This window comes from Monomorium pharaonis, chromosome 2 (assembly GCF_013373865.1).
Source record: "Monomorium pharaonis isolate MP-MQ-018 chromosome 2, ASM1337386v2, whole genome shotgun sequence".
Lineage (NCBI taxonomy): Eukaryota > Metazoa > Arthropoda > Insecta > Hymenoptera > Formicidae > Monomorium > Monomorium pharaonis.
The window spans coordinates 23,800,559-23,819,539 of NC_050468.1; the positions used below are offsets into that span (position 1 = coordinate 23,800,559).

The 18,981-nt window shown below is 27.5% G+C and overlaps 2 protein-coding genes across 17 annotated transcripts in view; one reads left to right on the forward strand and one right to left on the reverse strand.

Annotated features, from left to right (window-relative positions):
* The window catches only part of LOC105836987, a 31,406-nt gene that overhangs the window by 10,207 nt on the left and 2,218 nt on the right, over nucleotides 1–18,981 (reverse strand). For 2 of the 12 annotated variants that reach the window (XM_036282693.1, XM_036282689.1), the window contains exon 2: nucleotides 14,915–15,315. In XM_036282693.1, the coding sequence (XP_036138586.1) occupies nucleotides 14,915–15,315 (401 nt within the window). Of the gene's footprint in view, nucleotides 1–30; nucleotides 279–835; nucleotides 1,312–4,302; nucleotides 5,162–7,011; nucleotides 7,412–7,709; nucleotides 8,051–9,241; nucleotides 9,585–14,914; nucleotides 15,316–15,516; nucleotides 15,607–15,720; nucleotides 15,937–18,981 lie in introns of those variants that run through there. The other 10 variants (XR_004962148.1, XR_004962145.1, XR_004962146.1 and 7 more) reach the window with 10 other exon arrangements.
* LOC105831243 lies at nucleotides 15,943–18,972 on the forward strand. Of its 5 annotated transcripts, XR_004962152.1 has the most exons (5): nucleotides 15,943–17,058; nucleotides 17,152–17,368; nucleotides 17,436–17,525; nucleotides 17,753–18,058; nucleotides 18,152–18,278. XR_004962152.1 is itself a non-coding variant. In XM_036282698.1 (4 exons), exons 1-3 carry the CDS (start codon nucleotides 16,873–16,875, stop codon nucleotides 17,477–17,479), a joined length of 447 nt encoding a protein of 148 aa, XP_036138591.1. In that variant the 5' UTR covers nucleotides 15,943–16,872; the 3' UTR covers nucleotides 17,480–17,525; nucleotides 18,152–18,264. The 5 variants fall into 5 exon arrangements, 2 of the variants coding, with proteins under 2 accessions (XP_036138591.1, XP_036138590.1); XR_004962150.1 differs by lacking the exon at nucleotides 17,436–17,525; XR_004962151.1 differs by having other exon boundaries at nucleotides 17,436–18,058; nucleotides 18,152–18,273.

An 18,981-nucleotide genomic window follows, 5' to 3' on the forward strand; every position in this document is an offset into this window, starting at 1 on the left:
ATTTAAAAAACACTAAATTATGTGACTTACTTTTGTAAGTGGATTGAAAGTCCTTTAAAGACAAATCTTTATAATTATGTGATGCTTTTGATTTTTGTATTATGTTTTTATCCTGTAAGCTTTTAAAAGAAAGTGCAGGAACCGATTTTTTGCTAGATTTCCTTTTAATTTCATCATCAGGATCATTATCTATAAAAAGTCTGTTTCGTTTTTTTTTCGTTTTCCTCTTCCACTTTCTTCCTCAGTAAATAATTTTTTTAAATATAGAATCTGAGTCTCTTTTTTAAGTAACAAAAAACATTTTAGTAAATATTTGTTTAAATTTACCTTTTCAAAGTTATAAAAATAAAAGGATTTTACTTATAAAGAATACATCTTTAAAAATTTATTAAATTTAAAGAAGTATTTACTTAAATAAAATAATTGCAAAAAACAAAAATATTTTTATTTATAGAGAACATTTTTTCAAACATCCGCTACTTTTAAAAAAAATTTACTTAAAAATAGCCTTTTACTTCTAACGTACGAAACGATAATAACATTACAAAATGTATGATACTCAACAAAATTAACTTTTTAAGAAGATAAAAAAGAGACACCAAATTTTATTTTAATCATTTTTTAATTTTGTATTTTTATTTTTAGTTCTTTGAGATTAAATTCTTTTTATTCCATTAAAATACATGTAAATACTATTTCGAAATAGAAAGATTATTAAATGATAATACAAACATATTACTACTTAGGTTTTATTTTTTTAAAGTTGTACAATAATTTTGATTCAAAGAAATATGTATTCTCTTTCTAAGGCGTAATTTAAAGATTTTATAAATTCTTTTTTTTTTAATATGTATCACTTAGATTAAATTAGATATGTATCATTAGGTCTTAATTACAAGATTAAAGATGTTTATATTTCATACAAATTCTTTCTCTGAACACATACACTTGACATCCCTTTTACTTTTTTTTAATAAAAATGACAAATATAAATCAGAGCTGAAATTTAGTCGACATATTTCGACATTAAGCCCTTCTTTCTTCTCGAGTAATTAAATTTCAGCTCTGATATAAATAATTAAATAATTAAAAATTTACTCACCATAATATTTTAGAACTTCAACTTTATACCGAGACCAAGAGTGATCAACAGGTTTTGTTTCTTACAAAATTACTTGCATCAAATGGAGGCCAATAGATAAAACCTTTCATTTCTTCATCTATGTCACTTAGCCATTTCACAAGACCAATCTCATAATTAATTTTGTTATCACTTTGATCATCTTTTTGTGTGAACTTTAATACTACAAACTGTAAGGTTAAACATTACTAGTTGTATATAATATAAAGTAAATAAGATGGTACATAGAAAATGGTATAAATGTCTACTTTTGTTAAAAAATTTTTTAGACTATATAGAATGTATTTTTTAAATATAATTACTGCAGTGCTTAAAAAAATGGAAATGTGTGTAATAATAATATATATAAAAAAAATTACAATACATTTGGCTATGACAAAAGATCCTCTAATCAGAAACTTGTCACTTTTGATTAATCTGTCATTTCTTAACAACTTCTAAATAAAAGAAAGAAATAAGAAAAATAAATAAAGAATGAGAAAGAGCTAATAATGTATATCTTTTTCTGTTTAAAAAATTCTAATAAATATATTGTGGTCAGTCTCTGAGTATAAAATCTCTAGCTATGACTTCAGTTAGTAATAAAATTCTTACAGGTTTTATTTAAGTGAGAAACAGACACAATATTTAGAATAAATAATTGAAGAATATGTAAAAATTAAGTTTTTCAAATAATCTTCCCACTAAGAATATCAGATTCTAATTGTTGACAATCTTCAAGAATTATAATTTATTTAGTATTCGATATAAATTCCCTCAATTTGTAAAACATTTATATTTAACAAACTTATAGCGTATTCCATGCACCACTTCAATTTGTGGTGCTCTTTAATAATCTAATTTTTACAGCATTTTCTAATTTGACTGGCACAGATATATTCCTCTTCATCTCTATTAACAACTTGTAAGGTTTGTATTTATATTGAAGTACTTCATAGATTTGCAAAACATGTTTATATCAAAATATACTAAAACATGCTAAATAGCCATATAAGGCACATTTCTCTGCAAATACATAAATATTATGCATTTGAAACTACTTCTTATATATAGTGACAGCATGTGTAATAAATATTCTTAACAACTAATTTGCATAATTATACGTATATAAAATAAAACGATAAGATTTCATTACAAGAATGACTATGCAAATCAGTTGTTAAAATTGATTAAATATAATTAAATATGCAGGGTGTCCCAAAACATGTGGGTCAACGCTCGTAAAGAGGTAGAAGGGATCGAGCTGAACATAAAGATCCAATATTGTCTTGGATTAGGTCCACTGATAATCGAGATATTAACGTATGGAATCTGTAAATAATCTAATTAATTTCTATCATAATTGTGAACAGAAAATTAATGAAAACTTATCATACATTTACAATAATTTTTTCTTCCGTGTTATAGTTCAAGCGGATCGAGCTCTTCCCTCGGCGCGCTCTCATTCGCATAATTTGAAAAATTAATACCTCGTTTATTGGTGGACCTAACTCAAGACCTAATCCAAGGCAATATTGGACTTCTATATTCATCTCGATTCCTTCTACCTTTTTACAAGCGTTGACCCACATGTTTTAGGACACCCTGTCCCAATATATGCACTGAGAAAAATCTTTCGGAAAAAACTAATACAACATTGTAGATTTTATTTTGTCAGATAAATAACTTTAAATTGTAATATAATAGAAAATAGAAAATACACAGATTAGCCATAATTTTGTAGTAAATTTATTTTGTTACATGTAAACACAAAAATTGTGACTTTATAAAACAAACACGCAAATAAACTTTATTAATAAGATATAAAACATTTATCTATAGCGTTTTGGATAATTATAATACATTAAAATTAACTTGTTATAAATTAGTTATGAAATTGTGCTATAAAATTCAGTTAAAATTTATTGCGTTATTGTAGTACTCCATAAAATAATATTTTAAATATTTAAAACAGCTAACATTAATTTGTAGTAACGTATTGCTTGTTTTATCATATAGTTTATAGTCACTGTGAATACAATTTGTTCACTTTACTTTAAACTTAAACACTTTACTATAAAAAGTAAACTGCTTTACAATAATTGTTGATATGTTTTCTACAAAAACATTTATAGGCCTGCAAGTTGAATTAAAGATTGCTACAGGTTATTATTATAGTTTACATAGATGCCTATAAACATTTACTACATCTTGTTGCGCGAAGTTTTATTAAATGTGGTAGATTTTTTAAGTCAGACGCTACTATATTTTCACAACAAATGCAATAAATTGCAACAAAATTATTTAAAATTACAACATCTTTTAGGCTTTGTTAATACTGCAATATTTTACAGCTTTAAACAGTTTGTCAATTGATTTAAGACAAGTTTCTTAGAACAATTTTTTAGACTTATTTATTACAATTTATCTCTATCCCTATTTGTACTATTATTTGTAGACGAGCACTCCACAATTGTATTATCTGGTGCTACATTTTTTTCTGAGTGTGTGTGTGTGTGTGTATATATATATATATATGTATATATATGTGTATATATATATATATATATACATATATTTAATCTTCAGGATACGAACTATAAAAAAGTTATTTGTACGAACTTAAGTTAGCGTAACCCATACTTTGTTGGCTCATATTTCCAAATAAATTCAATCAATTTCAATGTATTTTTTTTCAATTAAAAGAAAAATTCAGAATTATGGTCTTGGTTAAAAAGTCAAAGATATTAAAATGATTTTTGAAAAAAATAAGCAAAAAACGAAAACTTTGTAAAAATTTGCTTTTTTCAAACGCCTGTATTAGAAAAAAAGATAAAATAATAAAATCGGTAATCAATGAAAAGCTAAAAAAGTGAACTTTAACATGGGCCAATTTTTATTGTCCTAAAACCCTATTTATTTGGCGATATAAAAATGTAATATTTTCCGATATTTTCCGATGTCACCAAAATAAAGCGTAACGGAAAATACTCATATTTTTTATATAAATAAACAATTAAAAATATTTTAATAATTCACTATCAATTTTCATTGATTACAAAACAGAAGTAGTAATAATATTGTTTTAAATAAATTGCTATAACACTAAATAATACGTTTTGTAGGTAATAAAGGATAATTTAAATAAAAATATATTTAATTTTATATTAAAAAGTTTTATATTTTTTTTACAAAGTAGATACTATAACGTTTAAAAAGTAAAATAATTATTGTTAGATTTGTTCATTTGTTTATGGCGTATGTTACTATACACGCAGCAAATTTTTGCCACGTGCTCGCAATACATAGACGTATGACATTGCAAACACTTATAATGCGTCTTTCTGTCCAAAATAGAAAGACAGTCTGCATCTTTTCTGCTTTGACATCTTATGATCTCTATCAGAAAATCACGTACATCTTGATCTTCTGGCAGATCTCTGGGTTCGAGGAAATCTTCAAAATCATGTTTCGCAATTTCAAACGCAAAGTCGAAATAGCTAATCGTCTTATCAGAAAAGGTTTAATAAGCGCTGAACATAAATTTCAGTCTTCAATAATCCATTGTCTTCATTAATATTGTAGAATAAAAAACTATTTTACATTTGCTTGATCCCGCATACCATAAAACGAGCGCAAAGGCCATGGGATGTTTTTCTCGCTACAGTACACTGAAACCCCGTGCGAGTAGATTGTTCGGGGCTTTGAGTCTACTAACGCGAGGAGACTTTCTATTGCTTGGTTTCATTCCCACTCTGTAAAATTCAGGGATGTAGCGGTATTACCATCTACCCCGTTTATGTTTACTCTTTTAGAATAAATGTATTCGGCACTTAATTTATAAAATTAAAAAATGTATTTATATGTAGGAAATTTTATTGCTTTCGTATTTTCTTTAACGTGTCCGCGTCGCGGCGACGATTCATTCAGCGGCAAGATCATAGCGGCGCGTTGTCAACGGTAATCTCTTTGGCAGGCCACTCCAAACGTAGCTCCGAACTGCGCATTTTCTTTTGTCAGCCCTGTTTTGTCTTTCCGGATCTATCAACCATAAAATTGCAAGCAGAGCAATACCTCAGGTTAAGTCAGTCGTAGTTACTCGTCAAGAACTCACATCTCATATCTCCACTATCTCGAATAAATTATATTCCCTACACTCCTAATCTATTATTTTCCTACATAAAATTTATAAATATAAAATATTAGACAAATCCTTTGATCGCAATTGGTTCCTTTATGTAATTACATTTAAACAATTTACTTTGAATTAGTGTTGACTATTTTATTTATATTTGCATAAATTTTTCACATAAAAAACTTATATAAATACATTTTTTATTTATATTACAATAATATTTTTAGACAATTTTTTAATAACATGTAGACAAAATAATAAATTACAAAGTTATATTTATAGAGATAAAATATGTTATATTAATCAATTATATTAAATCTTTCAAAAATAAGAATTTTCATACATATTTTAAACAATTATAAAAAAATATAAACATACATTATCAATTATATAAATTTATTATAAATTTATCATATATTACATAAAATATGAATTTATCACATTGTATAAAAATTTAACTCGTACTTTTCGCTATTGCAATTCCTAATAATCTATTTATTGTAAGAATGTCAGCATCTTCGCATTTATCTTGTTCCTGGCACTAATTTTTAATAGCTTCAAAATATTAATAAGCTAAGGTACATGAAATAGTTTCTGTAACGTTTGATCACTATCTTCTTTTTCATTTTCCTTTTCCATATCAGAAGATTTTTGACAATTTGATATTTTAAACTATCTCAACATCTGTTAAAATAGCCAACCTTCATTTTTATCTTCTTCTGTAACGATCCATTTTTTAATTTCAAAAATGTTAAAATTATTTTATTATAGTTGTTGACAAATGTTTATTAAATTTTTCTAATGATTCATTATTTATTCAATATTTCAATAGTATTTTGATATTTCAATCATTATAGAACTTTCGTGTTTCAGCTGAAATTAAATTTCCTAACATTGGTTTCTATATTTTGATTAAAGTGGATCCTTTTATATTATACCAACCATTATTAATCAAATCGATGCAATCTTTTAAAGTAAAATTTCTCAAAAAATTATCAATATTTATTAATTCTTCTTTTAATAATTTTAGTAAAAATTCTTTTCTGCACAATTTTTTGGTAATCGAAACCTTAGTCCATATGTTGTATCATTGCTGTTACATTTGGTGGTAGATATTAAACTTCAATTTGTTTATTTTACTAACTCACTCGTAGACGGATGAGATGAAGCGTTATCCAAAAATGATAATACTTTTCCCCTTGATGTATTAAAATATCAAAGAGAAAATATTATTTTCTCTTTGATATTTTAATACATCTGAAATAAAGTTGTCTCGATACTTAAGTAATTAAAACAATTTTTGGTTTTATAAACATATATTATTTTAAATTACAATAAAATGTACACAATAAAAATTATGTATATGATGTCTGTATAATAATAAATTTACTTTTTTATACAATTAATAAAACTCTATTTAACTTTATTTTATAATTTATTTAATATACTTTCTCAAAAATTGAATGTATATATAAGATTTGCATAAGTATTTTTGAATATTAAAAAAATAATAAAAAAATTAATTTGTTAAACCAAACCTTTTAAGATAGACAATTTTATAAATTTAATGTTAAAATTGATTGAAAATGTGTATAAATTTTATCATATAAATTAAATATAATAGTAATTTTATAGTTTTATTATATACATCTTTTACTATCTTTTACTTTTATATATATCTTTTACTTTTGTATAAATTCAGTTGCAATTAAACAATTAAATTAAAAAATTATAATATATTAAATTAAAACCTTACCATTCTGTAAATACATTTGTATTCATCCAAGCATTTTTTTGTGACTTGTATATAACCGGTACATTTTAAATATTTTTTATCGACTTTGGTTGAATAAATTTTCCAATTATATAAAATTTTAACTTGTTCTAGTAACATTACAACAAAACTGTTACACGATCTTTGCAATCTTCTTTTTCCTGAAGCTGATTTTTCTTCTCAAGGTTGTTTTTGGAAATATTTTCCAAAAAATACCGCTTTCATTAGCATATATTTTTTCTTAAAGAAAATTGTTTTAATTTTTTTATTTATTTCTTCATAAAATATTTTTGCAGCTTTGGAATTATTGGATTTCTCCTGATACTGTTAACTGACGAATGCCATGTCTATTTTTGAATCTGTTCAACCAGCCGTTACTTGCCTACACATAAAAATAATAGAATCCAAATATTTATGTAGACATTAAAAGATTTTTTATATACTAGATATTTTTATTAGTTATTTAATTCGTATGCTTGCGCCAGCACGTGTCAAGCTTTGAAACTTATAGATAACAAGAGATAATTAGAACGTATAGATGACAATAGACAATAGAACAGTTACTTACAAATACGATACACACGTCCGGTAGATTTGTCAAAAATTTATCAAACTTAACAAATTTGTTTGGACGTGTGTGACCTAATCGTAAAATAAGTACTGAAATATTCGTTACTTACTTTAAAATTTGGAGAGCCTTTCAATAATTTATTTAATTGTGAAGCTTTTGCTTGCAAAATTGGTCCCGAAATGGATTGTCCCAATGCTCTTGCTTGAAGGAACCATTTGAATACACATTCTTCTAACATTTTGTCTTTGCATGAGAGGTTCCTTTTTTTTATCTTAAATTCTTCTCTATTTGATACATTTATAATTTGGTCTTTATTTTTTATAATGCGATATAAACACGCTTTTGAAATTTTACATGTTTTCAAAATTTCATTATATGATTTTCCCTCTTCAATATCTTTTAAGATAGACATTTTATTTTCATAGGTTAAACATGTTCGTCTTTGCTTTTCTGAAATATTAACCATTTCTCAAATTAATTAGATTAAAGAGAATTAATCATAATCTCGCAAATCTTGATCTTTATGAACACGTCGTAATTACAAACTACTTACTACGCGATTGCTATCTCCCACTCACGCTACTCACGTAGACCGAGTGTATATAAAGGGAATAGTTTCTACTAACGCGGACTGCGGAGTTGACTAACGCAGGGTTGCAGTATATAGTATACTGGTGGCACTTGAAGTCAAAGATGTCTGTCCCTTTCATTTTTTTGTAAAAAACTACAATTTCTGACTTTCCTGTCTCTGTATCAATTTTTCCAATATAATCCAGTAGCAATGATAAAGGTAAAACTATTTTCTTATTTTTGGGGTTACATGATACTAACGTTTTGCCATTCGTATAACCAAATTAAACATTAGATTTGTCAGCAAAAATCTTTTTGAATATATAGCTGAAATTTTACGTTTATTTTTCTTCATAGTGTCTACTATAATCGTATTATAATTTTTTTCCACTGATTCAACAAGTGGGTAAGACAGAAACCAATTAGCATATGTAATATTACGCCCTGTATTATAAATGGGCTCATTCAATTTCCTTACATAATAAGAAGGGACAGGCTCTTGCTGATCTCTGCCAACATTAGGTATTGCATTCATCATGTAATGCGTTACAATGTCATTCATCGATACAATTTTTATATTGTACTTGTCAGGTTTCAAAGAAATACACATTTTTAAAGAGCATTGTCCTCGAAAAAAAAGTAGTTGTTTATCAATAGTATAATTAGAATCAGCCTCATAATTATCTTTACAGTTCGAAATAAATAAATCCCAATTTCTCGAACATGAGTAAAACGATCAACTAGTTTCTTATCGGGGCAAATATTCTTATCGTCAAATTGTAAATTATGTAATATAAAAATAAAACGGTTACGACTTATTGTCGTTTTGAATAAAAATATGCTATGAATGCTCTATATGCATCTTATGTATTCTAGCATAATACTATAAACCGATACATGCATTTAGCTCTATAAGATCTATGTGTTTATGATAAGATTAATTTAAATATTTTTTGCCTACATATCTTGAATTTTTCTACCAATCTCTTTATTTGTATTTTATGATAATTTCTAATATTATTTGATAACAAACAGCTCCAAATCTCAATTGGTGAGCATTCACAGCGTTACCTTTTACAACAGGCTTGTGAATAGATTGTAATCTTCTATCTCTTGGTTTTGGAGCATTCAACGACCACTTGATCCCACTTTTTGTATACAGGTGAGCTGGATGACCTCGCTTGCACGGTAGTTCTGTATTATGCTCCGACGTACCTGCCTGCTGTCCCGCCTCTCGCTCGCTCGTTTCTTTTTCGCTGTCGTCCTCAACATTGGTTTCCAAAGCGTGCGAGTTCTCTGACTTAACATTATCAATTGTCTCGCTTTCGCTCGCTTCAGATAATTCGTCCTCCTGCTCGTTCTCGTATAACGTTTTGAGAGCTTGCGCGTCTCGTGCTCTTCTATGCATCGGCATCTAAATATTTATAAAACATAGCTTACAGATAACGATAGACAAATTAAAGCATTTAATAATAATAAACTAAAATACAAAAATATACATATACACACACACATATATATATATATATATATATAATTACCTTGATAAATTATAAGAAACCCGTGCGCAGAAAGTATTTTAAATGGCACTACAAAGACGCCACGCTACTATTAAAGTAACAAATAACACTGTATATTTACTTATTTTGCACTAAATAATATTTTGCATTAAACTTTATAACAAAAACAATTAAAATCATTTTTATATAAAATTTGATTTTACCTAATACAGCCAAAATTTTGTGACGTTTCGCACGAACTAGATGAAAAAACCCGAGCAAAGAATTTCGACACTTGCCTTTCAGCTCCTAGGAACACATTTGGTTATTAAGCGGTGAACTAAAGGCCAGTTCAATCAACTCCGATTAACTTTAATCATTGATTAAAAAGTTGCCAACGTAACAAAATACAATGGTAAACTAATTGTATTTTGTTACGTTGGCAACTCTTTAATCAATGATTAAAGTTAATCGGAGTTGGTCGAACTAGCCCTAAGGGCCACTTACAATTAGACCAACTCCGATTAATTTTAATCATTAATTAAAAAATTACCAACATAATAAAATAATTCAGTATGATCAATTATATTTCTGACGGTGTAATAGTCCTAATCTAATCTTTTTTTCAAAAATTTAGCCAATTACACTAAATTATTTTCTGTACTATGCTGTGTACCCTTTAATCAACGATTAAAATTAATCCAAGTTGATCAAAGTGGCTTCCTAATGCTTGGAACCTCAAAACCCCTCCCTCCTTCCCCGCGTCTGGCTTCGCCACCCCTCTCCGTTTAAAAACAGCGCGCGTTTCCAAATTGACTCAGGTTACGCTAAGATCATACCCAGATCATAATCCTGAAGAATGTATGTATATATATTTCTTAGATATATTTATGTTATATATATAACGTAAATAACAGAAACTAATAGACAAAAATATGTAGATATTTTCTTCCAAAAAATATCTGAAAATTTGGACACTATCATACAAATATAATCTAAACTGCTTCTTTGACAAAATGTCAGCTTTTTTAAAAATCGTGGTTTCTTTACATAATTGACAGAACAATGATGTGATAGAAATTCTAATCTATCTCTTGACATTACAGTAATACTAATGAAGAAGTTTCTATACACCATTTCACTTATATCACGCAGTGATCTCTTAAAAATAAGCAGATATACAGGATGGAGACTATCCAATCAAAATTGTAACACCATTCCAGTGTTAATTCTTTCCAACAAAATAATATTGATAATGTGTTAGAGATCAGTTTGTTGCAACAACAAATTATCAGTTTTTCGATCTGCACATAGATTTATAAATGTTACTCTATTTTTAACCCATTCGCCTACAATAGTATATTTTTCACGAGAAGCATAGCCACAGTGATCTACGCAATTCTTTTCAATAGAACAGACAAGTTCATTACAAATATAATGCCTGATCTTTAAAATTTCTTTTTATTATTATCTTATAAAATTATTATCTTATATAAATAGTTATTATTGCAAATGTAACCACTATTGTGCAAATCTTCTATTTCAGTAAAACATACTCTCCAAAATAAGTATTTGGATCTTAAAGATCTATTTTTCCAAAATAAATGGTTACAATAAAAAGAACATTTTTAATCATTGTAAGAAAGCTTAAAATTGGCCAGAATTTGTCTTAGAAGATTTGAATAGTGATAACTTGTTCATGTATCAATTATAACTTCATCATAAATATATAAATTTGTTCCATCTGTATGGAATCTAGATTTCTTTAATACCTTTAAACCATTTGTGATCCATCATTAAATTTATGTATATTTAAATTTGTTGGAGAACTCCACAAAGTTTATATGTTTTAGATTATGAAAAATAGAAACTAATTTTCCAAGTAACTTAAGTTTTTTTATTGACCAGATATGCTCCTAAAACGCATGTTAAGTTAGCCCCCACACATTCGGTAGTTCTGATACGAGTTGCCGTTTCATTTTGAAGAAATAAAGAATTCTATGTAGTTTAGAAAATAAGTGCTGTTGATTAATCGACAATCGAAAATTAAAATTAAATAAATGGGGTGCTAACTTCTTATCAAAATTTCAGATCAAATAGTTCTGAATGACTCAATAGCTTCATTTTGCGATTATCTAAAGTTCCTGAAGCATAAAAAAAATTTCGATTAATTAAAAAAAAATACTGTTCAAAATTCGATTTTAAGATACAATAGTTTTAAGATACAATAGTTTCTATTGCTATTTTACGTTTTTCAAAGAGTTCTCGACAAATAAAAAAAATTTGGACAAAAAAATTAAAGAATTATGGACTGTAAACAAAATTTCAAAATCAACCAAAAATGACATGTATCTGGTTATCATGTCGTCCAATCGCTTTGACTTGTAAGACTTTTCGTCAAAACTTGTCAAAAACTATACAAAAATGTAATCAGAATTATTCGGAACTTCAAAAAATTTTGTAACCACGAAACTTAGAAAATTTTGCAATCACTTCTAATATGTGACAGTACCTTGCAAACCGTTGATCCGATCACTTTTACTTGTAAGACTTCTTGCTAAGACTCGTCGAGAACTGCAATCAAAATGCAGTCAGAACTATTCGGAACTTCAAACCATTATAATCAACAGAACTTTTTCTCTAAATTACAAAGAACTCTTCAAAATGAAACGGAAACTTATATCAGAACTACCGAATTTTTATGTGTGGATTAACTTAACACACGCCTCTAAAATCTATTCTTAAATTAATTGAATAATAAAAATGTGGCCTAAAATTGACCAAAACTTTACTTTGAAGAATTTGAATAATAATAATCTGTCTATACTTATATTTTCTGTACACATTTTAAATATTACAATATAAAATAAATATGCAGAAAACGTATAGGGGTGAAAAAGTAATATTAAGTAACTAAGAGATAAAACAGAAGGTTCAATTAAATACATAATATATATAAATTTTAAAAGAATATGGCATGATTTGGTAAATACAACGCTGATGAGTGCTAGGAAAAATTTATATATATTGTATATTTTAATCAAACTCCTCTTTTATCTGCTAGTTGGATGTAACCTCCTGAGAATCAGCATTGGTTACGCTGGTAGGTGCTAAGACTATCTTCTTTTGAGAATGGAGTTCTTACAGGCTATTTACAAAATCATGTCAAATATAAGAAAAGTCTGTGTATACATTATGGGTGCGTTCGGGGAGACACTATTAGCGCTATCAGCATCAGTTTATCCTTGTTCTACTTTTAATGAGTAATGAAGATGGACTGATGCTGGTAGCGCTAATAGCATCTCCCCGAACGCACTCTAATCCTTTTTTATCTGATAATTGGTTAGCGTTATTTCTTGATACGTTCTGTATGTCATGCATTTTTTCTGTACACATTTGTAAAATATAATGTAAAATAAATACATTATACTAGTGTATTTTCTGTATTTTGTTATTCCTTAATAGTAGTCTGCACTTTTATTGTAAAATTAATAATTGGTCGTATAATGTTGATAAATGATAATTTGTGTTTTTCTTTATAGGTTCTTTATAGATTCTTTATAGGTGGTATAACTAAAAACTGCGTACGACTATATTATCAAATAGTATACTTATTTTATTATGCATTATTTTATTATAATCTTTAAATAAGTTGTACGTGTAAAATAAACAAATGTACTAGTCAGAATATTACAATTTAAATATATTAGTAGATTTTACACCTAGATATATTTTCTTATTTTCCATTTGAACAATAATTTGTAAGAACATAATGCAAAGAACATAATTTAAAACAAGCGATTCTAATTAATAATATATGCTAATTAAGTCTTCAAATAAACTTTGAATAGAAATTGGCGTGTAGAATAGATCGTGATTTAATCTAGTTAATTTATTACGTATAATGGCTAATATTTTGAAAAAACAAAAAAATTGACTTTATAAAGACAAAATTTCTAGTCTTAAAGAAATTGAAAAAGGGAATCACTAAATAACATTGAGTGACGCCCGATTGCCCTCGTCACAAAATGGTTAATTTAGTATGAAATTTTTCTAATTGGTAGATTCAATGGAAAGCTCTAGGCATTGCTGTAAATGGCCGTGGTCAATTACAATATTATCAAACAGAATGTTTCTGATAATATTTTAAAAACATATAATATTTCAAAATGTCTAGATGTTATTATAAAAAATAAAGACAAGATTACAAGTTTATCAGACAAAGTAAAATTTAAAAATAAAAAACGTTCATATAAAGATAAAATATAAGAACAATGCATAAGTAAATGATTTCTTCAAACAAGAACATTGGGACAACGCATTGATCTGAATTTATATATATACAAATCAGTGAAGCAATCCTTTTCGGAACCAATTTCACAAGTAAAAGCTTTATAATTAAACAACTTAGCGAATTAATGTGTTTCCAGTTATTTCTAACTGGAATAATATAAAAACCTCTTTACTTTCCCCGTTTTTAATATTTGTTTATCAAATCTAGTATATTTATAAATAAAAAATACTAATTATATTTTAATATAATATAATTATAATATAATAATGTTTATTTTAACCCCATTGAGATAATTGATCAAAAAGATATCAAACTGATGTCAATCCCTTTTAATCTGAGAATAGCATTTTCTTCTTATAGTTGCATTAATATTTTATATTATTTTGTAGCTTAAAATCATAAAAAATAGCAAAAATAGAGCTTTTTTTAAACAAGTGCCAATTATTTATTTATTGAGTAAAATAAAGTCCTAATTCCAACAATAACCACCAATGTTTTGATTAAAATAACATCTAAATTTTTAATTGCAGTCTGCTGGGAAATTGAGAATTATGAATACCAATGAATCGTGCAACAATTAAATGTATAATTATTAAATTATTCATATTATTTAAAAAAAAATTAAATTTTAAACAATTGTATAAAAATAATAATTTTAAGAGATATTTAGTTTCTTCAAAAATTTGCTACAAATTCCTAAAAAATCAAAATAACAAAATAGAAAAAATTTTCTAAATAATATTGATTTGATTATAATTCCATAATTATATTAACTCTTTATACTTAAAATAAAAGCAGCTAATATTTTGTGACTAATCCTTGCTATTTTAAATTGATCCAAAGAAATCTCATGATATTTTGTTTACATGTATATATGTATATTTAAATTTATACATATATATGTATATATGTTTATATGTATATATGTACGTACATATGTATACATCTTACCTTTTCAGCAGATTTAGTACTGTCATTTCTTGAATCCCTTTCATTTAAGTCACATGAATTTTCCAGTGAATTGGATATCGGCTCTTCAACCACTTTCACATCCTCTTCATCCTCTATAAACTTCATGGAAAACAACATATCCATGATCCTACGTTGAATTTCTTTTCCCATGAGCTGAGACCGCATGGAAATGGTTCTATGGCTATTTTGTTCTGTAGCTAAATCTGAAATAACCTGAGCATCCTTCAACAAATCTATGCAGTACTTCAGTGCATCTGTCAATTCTTGTTTTCTTTCCTCCATTTCAAAGGGATCAAAGGGTGAATAGTTGTTCTCAAGATCGTCATTACTGTTTTCTTCTTTTACAGCAACAAATTCTACCGGTTCCATCTTCAAACAAACTCGAATAAACAGGAAAATTTGAATTTAAAGCACAGTTTCTCGTCTAAATTTTTCTACTTCTTTCTTGTACTTTTTGGTCTATTATATCTAATATTTATCTGGAGTGCATAATTGTTTGCCGTTATAACAGTAAAAGTAATCCCATCAAATATTTGTTGTAAAAAATATTTAAATAAATAACTGCACTTTTCTTTATTTACTTGTTTATCCTCTGTAAGCTTCACGTTGTATCCTTTAATCCATTGATTTTTAAGATTTTTTTCAACAAATTGTGAAATCCTACGTATTTGCTGGAAAATGAGAATACTATGTATTTCTTTATTCACTAAAAACTTTACTAAAAAAAGAAATAACAATAGCACGTGTAAAACTACAATTTCATGTAAGCGAAGAAAAGCGTTTACCCTCTCTCCATCGATTTTCAAGAAAATAGCTAATCCAAGAAGCCATGTTTAAAGCAGCGCTATACGATCTGATATGATATCACAACTCACAGGACGGGATTCATAGACCGATCTTAAGCTCAAGCATTGTCTTAAGTCTAGCTTCGAGCCGACTTGAGACTTACTTAACCAATGAAATAACAGCATTGACGTCTCAAGATCGTGCTTAAGCTGGAACTTGAATAAGATTCGACTATGAATTCCGGCCACAGTATAATAAGAATGGTTGTGTTCGGTGGAGAATGAAGCGATGAACTATTGTAAAATTCTTTAATATGATTGGTTTATACATTTAGATTCGATAAGAACTAAGAGCAAGAACCAATCATATTAAAGTATTTTACAACAGTTCCATTGGGCGCATTCAGTAGACGGAGCGGATCAGTGAGCACTCAGTAATTCTCTAATATGATTGGTTCTTGCCTTTATTTTTTCGTTGGATTTAAGGTCTGTTCGCGTCACATGCCCCAACATGCTCCTATTCACCCCAACGCACTCCAATACGTTGATTCCGATGACGCCAACCTATTAGAATGCGTTGGAGTGAGTAGGAGCATGTCGGGGCATGGCGACGCGAACAAACCATTTGAAGCAATCATAGTAAAGAATCACTGATTCGCTTCGTTTTATCATTGGCTACATTCAGCAGAAAAAGCAGCTTTGCAACTGTTGTAAAATTCTTCAACACGATTGGTTCTTACTCTTAGTTCCTGTTAGATCTAAACGTATAAACAAGTCGTGTCGAAGAATTTTACAACAGTTGCAAAGCTGCTTTTTTGCTGAACGCAGCCATTCTATCATTGTTGTTCGTTGAATGTGAGGCAATTTTTCATTTTAGATTAGAATTTATTTGACGCTCTAAGGGCGGGTTTATCAATGTTCAGCTAAGAGTGACTGCTATGTAACTAAAAGTTAAGAAATGGCTAAGAGTTATTGTTCTAGTCATCTATCTATGCGTTTATCCACCCCACTGTTGACTATTAGTTAAGTAACTGTCAGTTACATTTGTTTTAATGTTGGTTGGTAGCATTGTTAGCGGTAAACATAACCTAAAAGCGATATATAATCATAGGCTTTGTGTCAGTAAAATTGGCATTTAGAATACGTATTACGATGGATCCAAAAAAAGATAAAAGGAGTTCCAATTTTACCGCTAGCGATAAACAATTATTATTAAGGTTGTGTAATGAACACAAAAGTATTATTGAATGTAAAAAAACTGATGGTTGCACGTGGAGAAAAAAAGATGAGATGTGGAAAGAAATAGAAAATTTATTTAACAGCTCTACAACAAGTATAGTAAGTTTAAGTTTGGATATTTTTTTATTAATATAGGAATACGATATGCAATATACAAATCAGTCAAAAAATATATAAATATTGTCTTAACAGCATCGAACTGCGAAGCAATTAAAATTCAAATACGAAGCGATAAAAAGAGATTTAAAGAAAGAACGAGTAAAAAACAAGGCTTATGCAAGAGGCACTGGTGGAGGACAGTATATACCTCCACCCGTTACAAACACAGAAGAGGAGAACGAACTATTACAAACAATCGAAATTAGTGTTGAAGGATTGACAAATACGTTTGATTGTGATGGTTTGTCCGGTAAATAATTGTTTTATATGTATATAAAGATAGATTTATAATCTGTTTAATCAATTAATGGATCCAGAAATGCAACCGCTCACTGAACGGCTAAGTAGCAATGAAGATTAGTGACGTTTACTTTGGATCCAACAAATCTCCAACAACTGCTTAGTCAGTGAGTGGTTATGCTTCTAAATGCACCTATTGTAATGTGAATATAATCATAGAAAAAAATTACATGAGATCACAAATTACTAGTAGCAGTTTAGTTATCTTTGTCATTTTTTGTCTTTTGAAATAATTGTTATATTGTTAAGGCAACAATAATTTACTGCTATCATTAATCTATAGATTGATTGTTACATATACAATTATGCTTATTAAATTGTTTTAAAATATTAGGCATTGTTGGAATTGAATTATCAAATAACACTGCTGTAGCAACAGAAGGTGAAATTGTAGAGATGGATTAGAGTAATCCTATTCCTCAAATGTTAAGAACACCAGTCCATGAAGCACTTATTGTTTCTAACAATGAAATTCCGAGTACCAATGAACATCCCGATAGTCAAGAGACATCTACTAACAATGACATTCCGAGTACCAATGAACATCTTGAGAGTCAAAAGACATCTACTAACAATCAAAATACCAGTGAACATCTTGACAATCAAAAGACATCTGCTAACCAGCCCATACAGCAACAAAGTAATTTAAATAAACAATCAATAATAATAAATAACAAAAATTTTAAAAAAGTATAATTAAATTATAATTAAATATTTTATATAAACGTTTTAGGCAACAATTCATGGCATAATAGAAGACGACCAGTTTTGCATAAAGCAAGTAAATCTTCAGTTAGTGCTGCATTTGAATTGCTTGCTGAGAAAAAAATACAGTTAGTTAATTGGCAAATAGAAGTGGAGAAAATAAGAAGAGCCCACGTACGACAAAAAAATCAACTGGAAATAGATATCTTAAACTTACAAAAGGATGAGATGCAATTGAAAGTAGATTTATTAAAAAAACATTAAATTCATAATATCAATTATCTCCTTCTGTCTCTCTCTGTATTTATCTCTTTGTAAAAAAAACATATAATTATATTTTTAATACTTTTATTTTCTTTTTATATTATTGTTTAATTAAAAATATTTAGTAAAATTATTAATTACTTTACTTCATTATATAATGTTTTTTTAAATCTTTGATTGTCTTTTTTTGATGTTCTTAAATATAAGTCTTCTTTAATAGACCATTGTTCTTAACATTTGAGAGACAGGGCATTCCAATTCATTTTTATCAATATTTGACTTTTCTGATATCGATAATTATCGGTTATAATCGATACACTCAATTAAATAAAATCAGTTTAATTACAATTGTTTCTCAGCCGTTTTGTGTTTTTAATGTTGCTTTTATAAATAAAAGTTTATTGTACTTTTTATTTTCAATAATTTTTGTAATGTTTTAAATATTTTTTATAAAATTTTATATTTTATTACTTAGTATAGTTTGTTGTACAAATATGTATACTGTGGTTTTGGTGCAACATATTATACATATGGAGTTTATAAACAATTATTTTATTTTAAATACATACCTAAAAACATGTAAAATGCAAAATA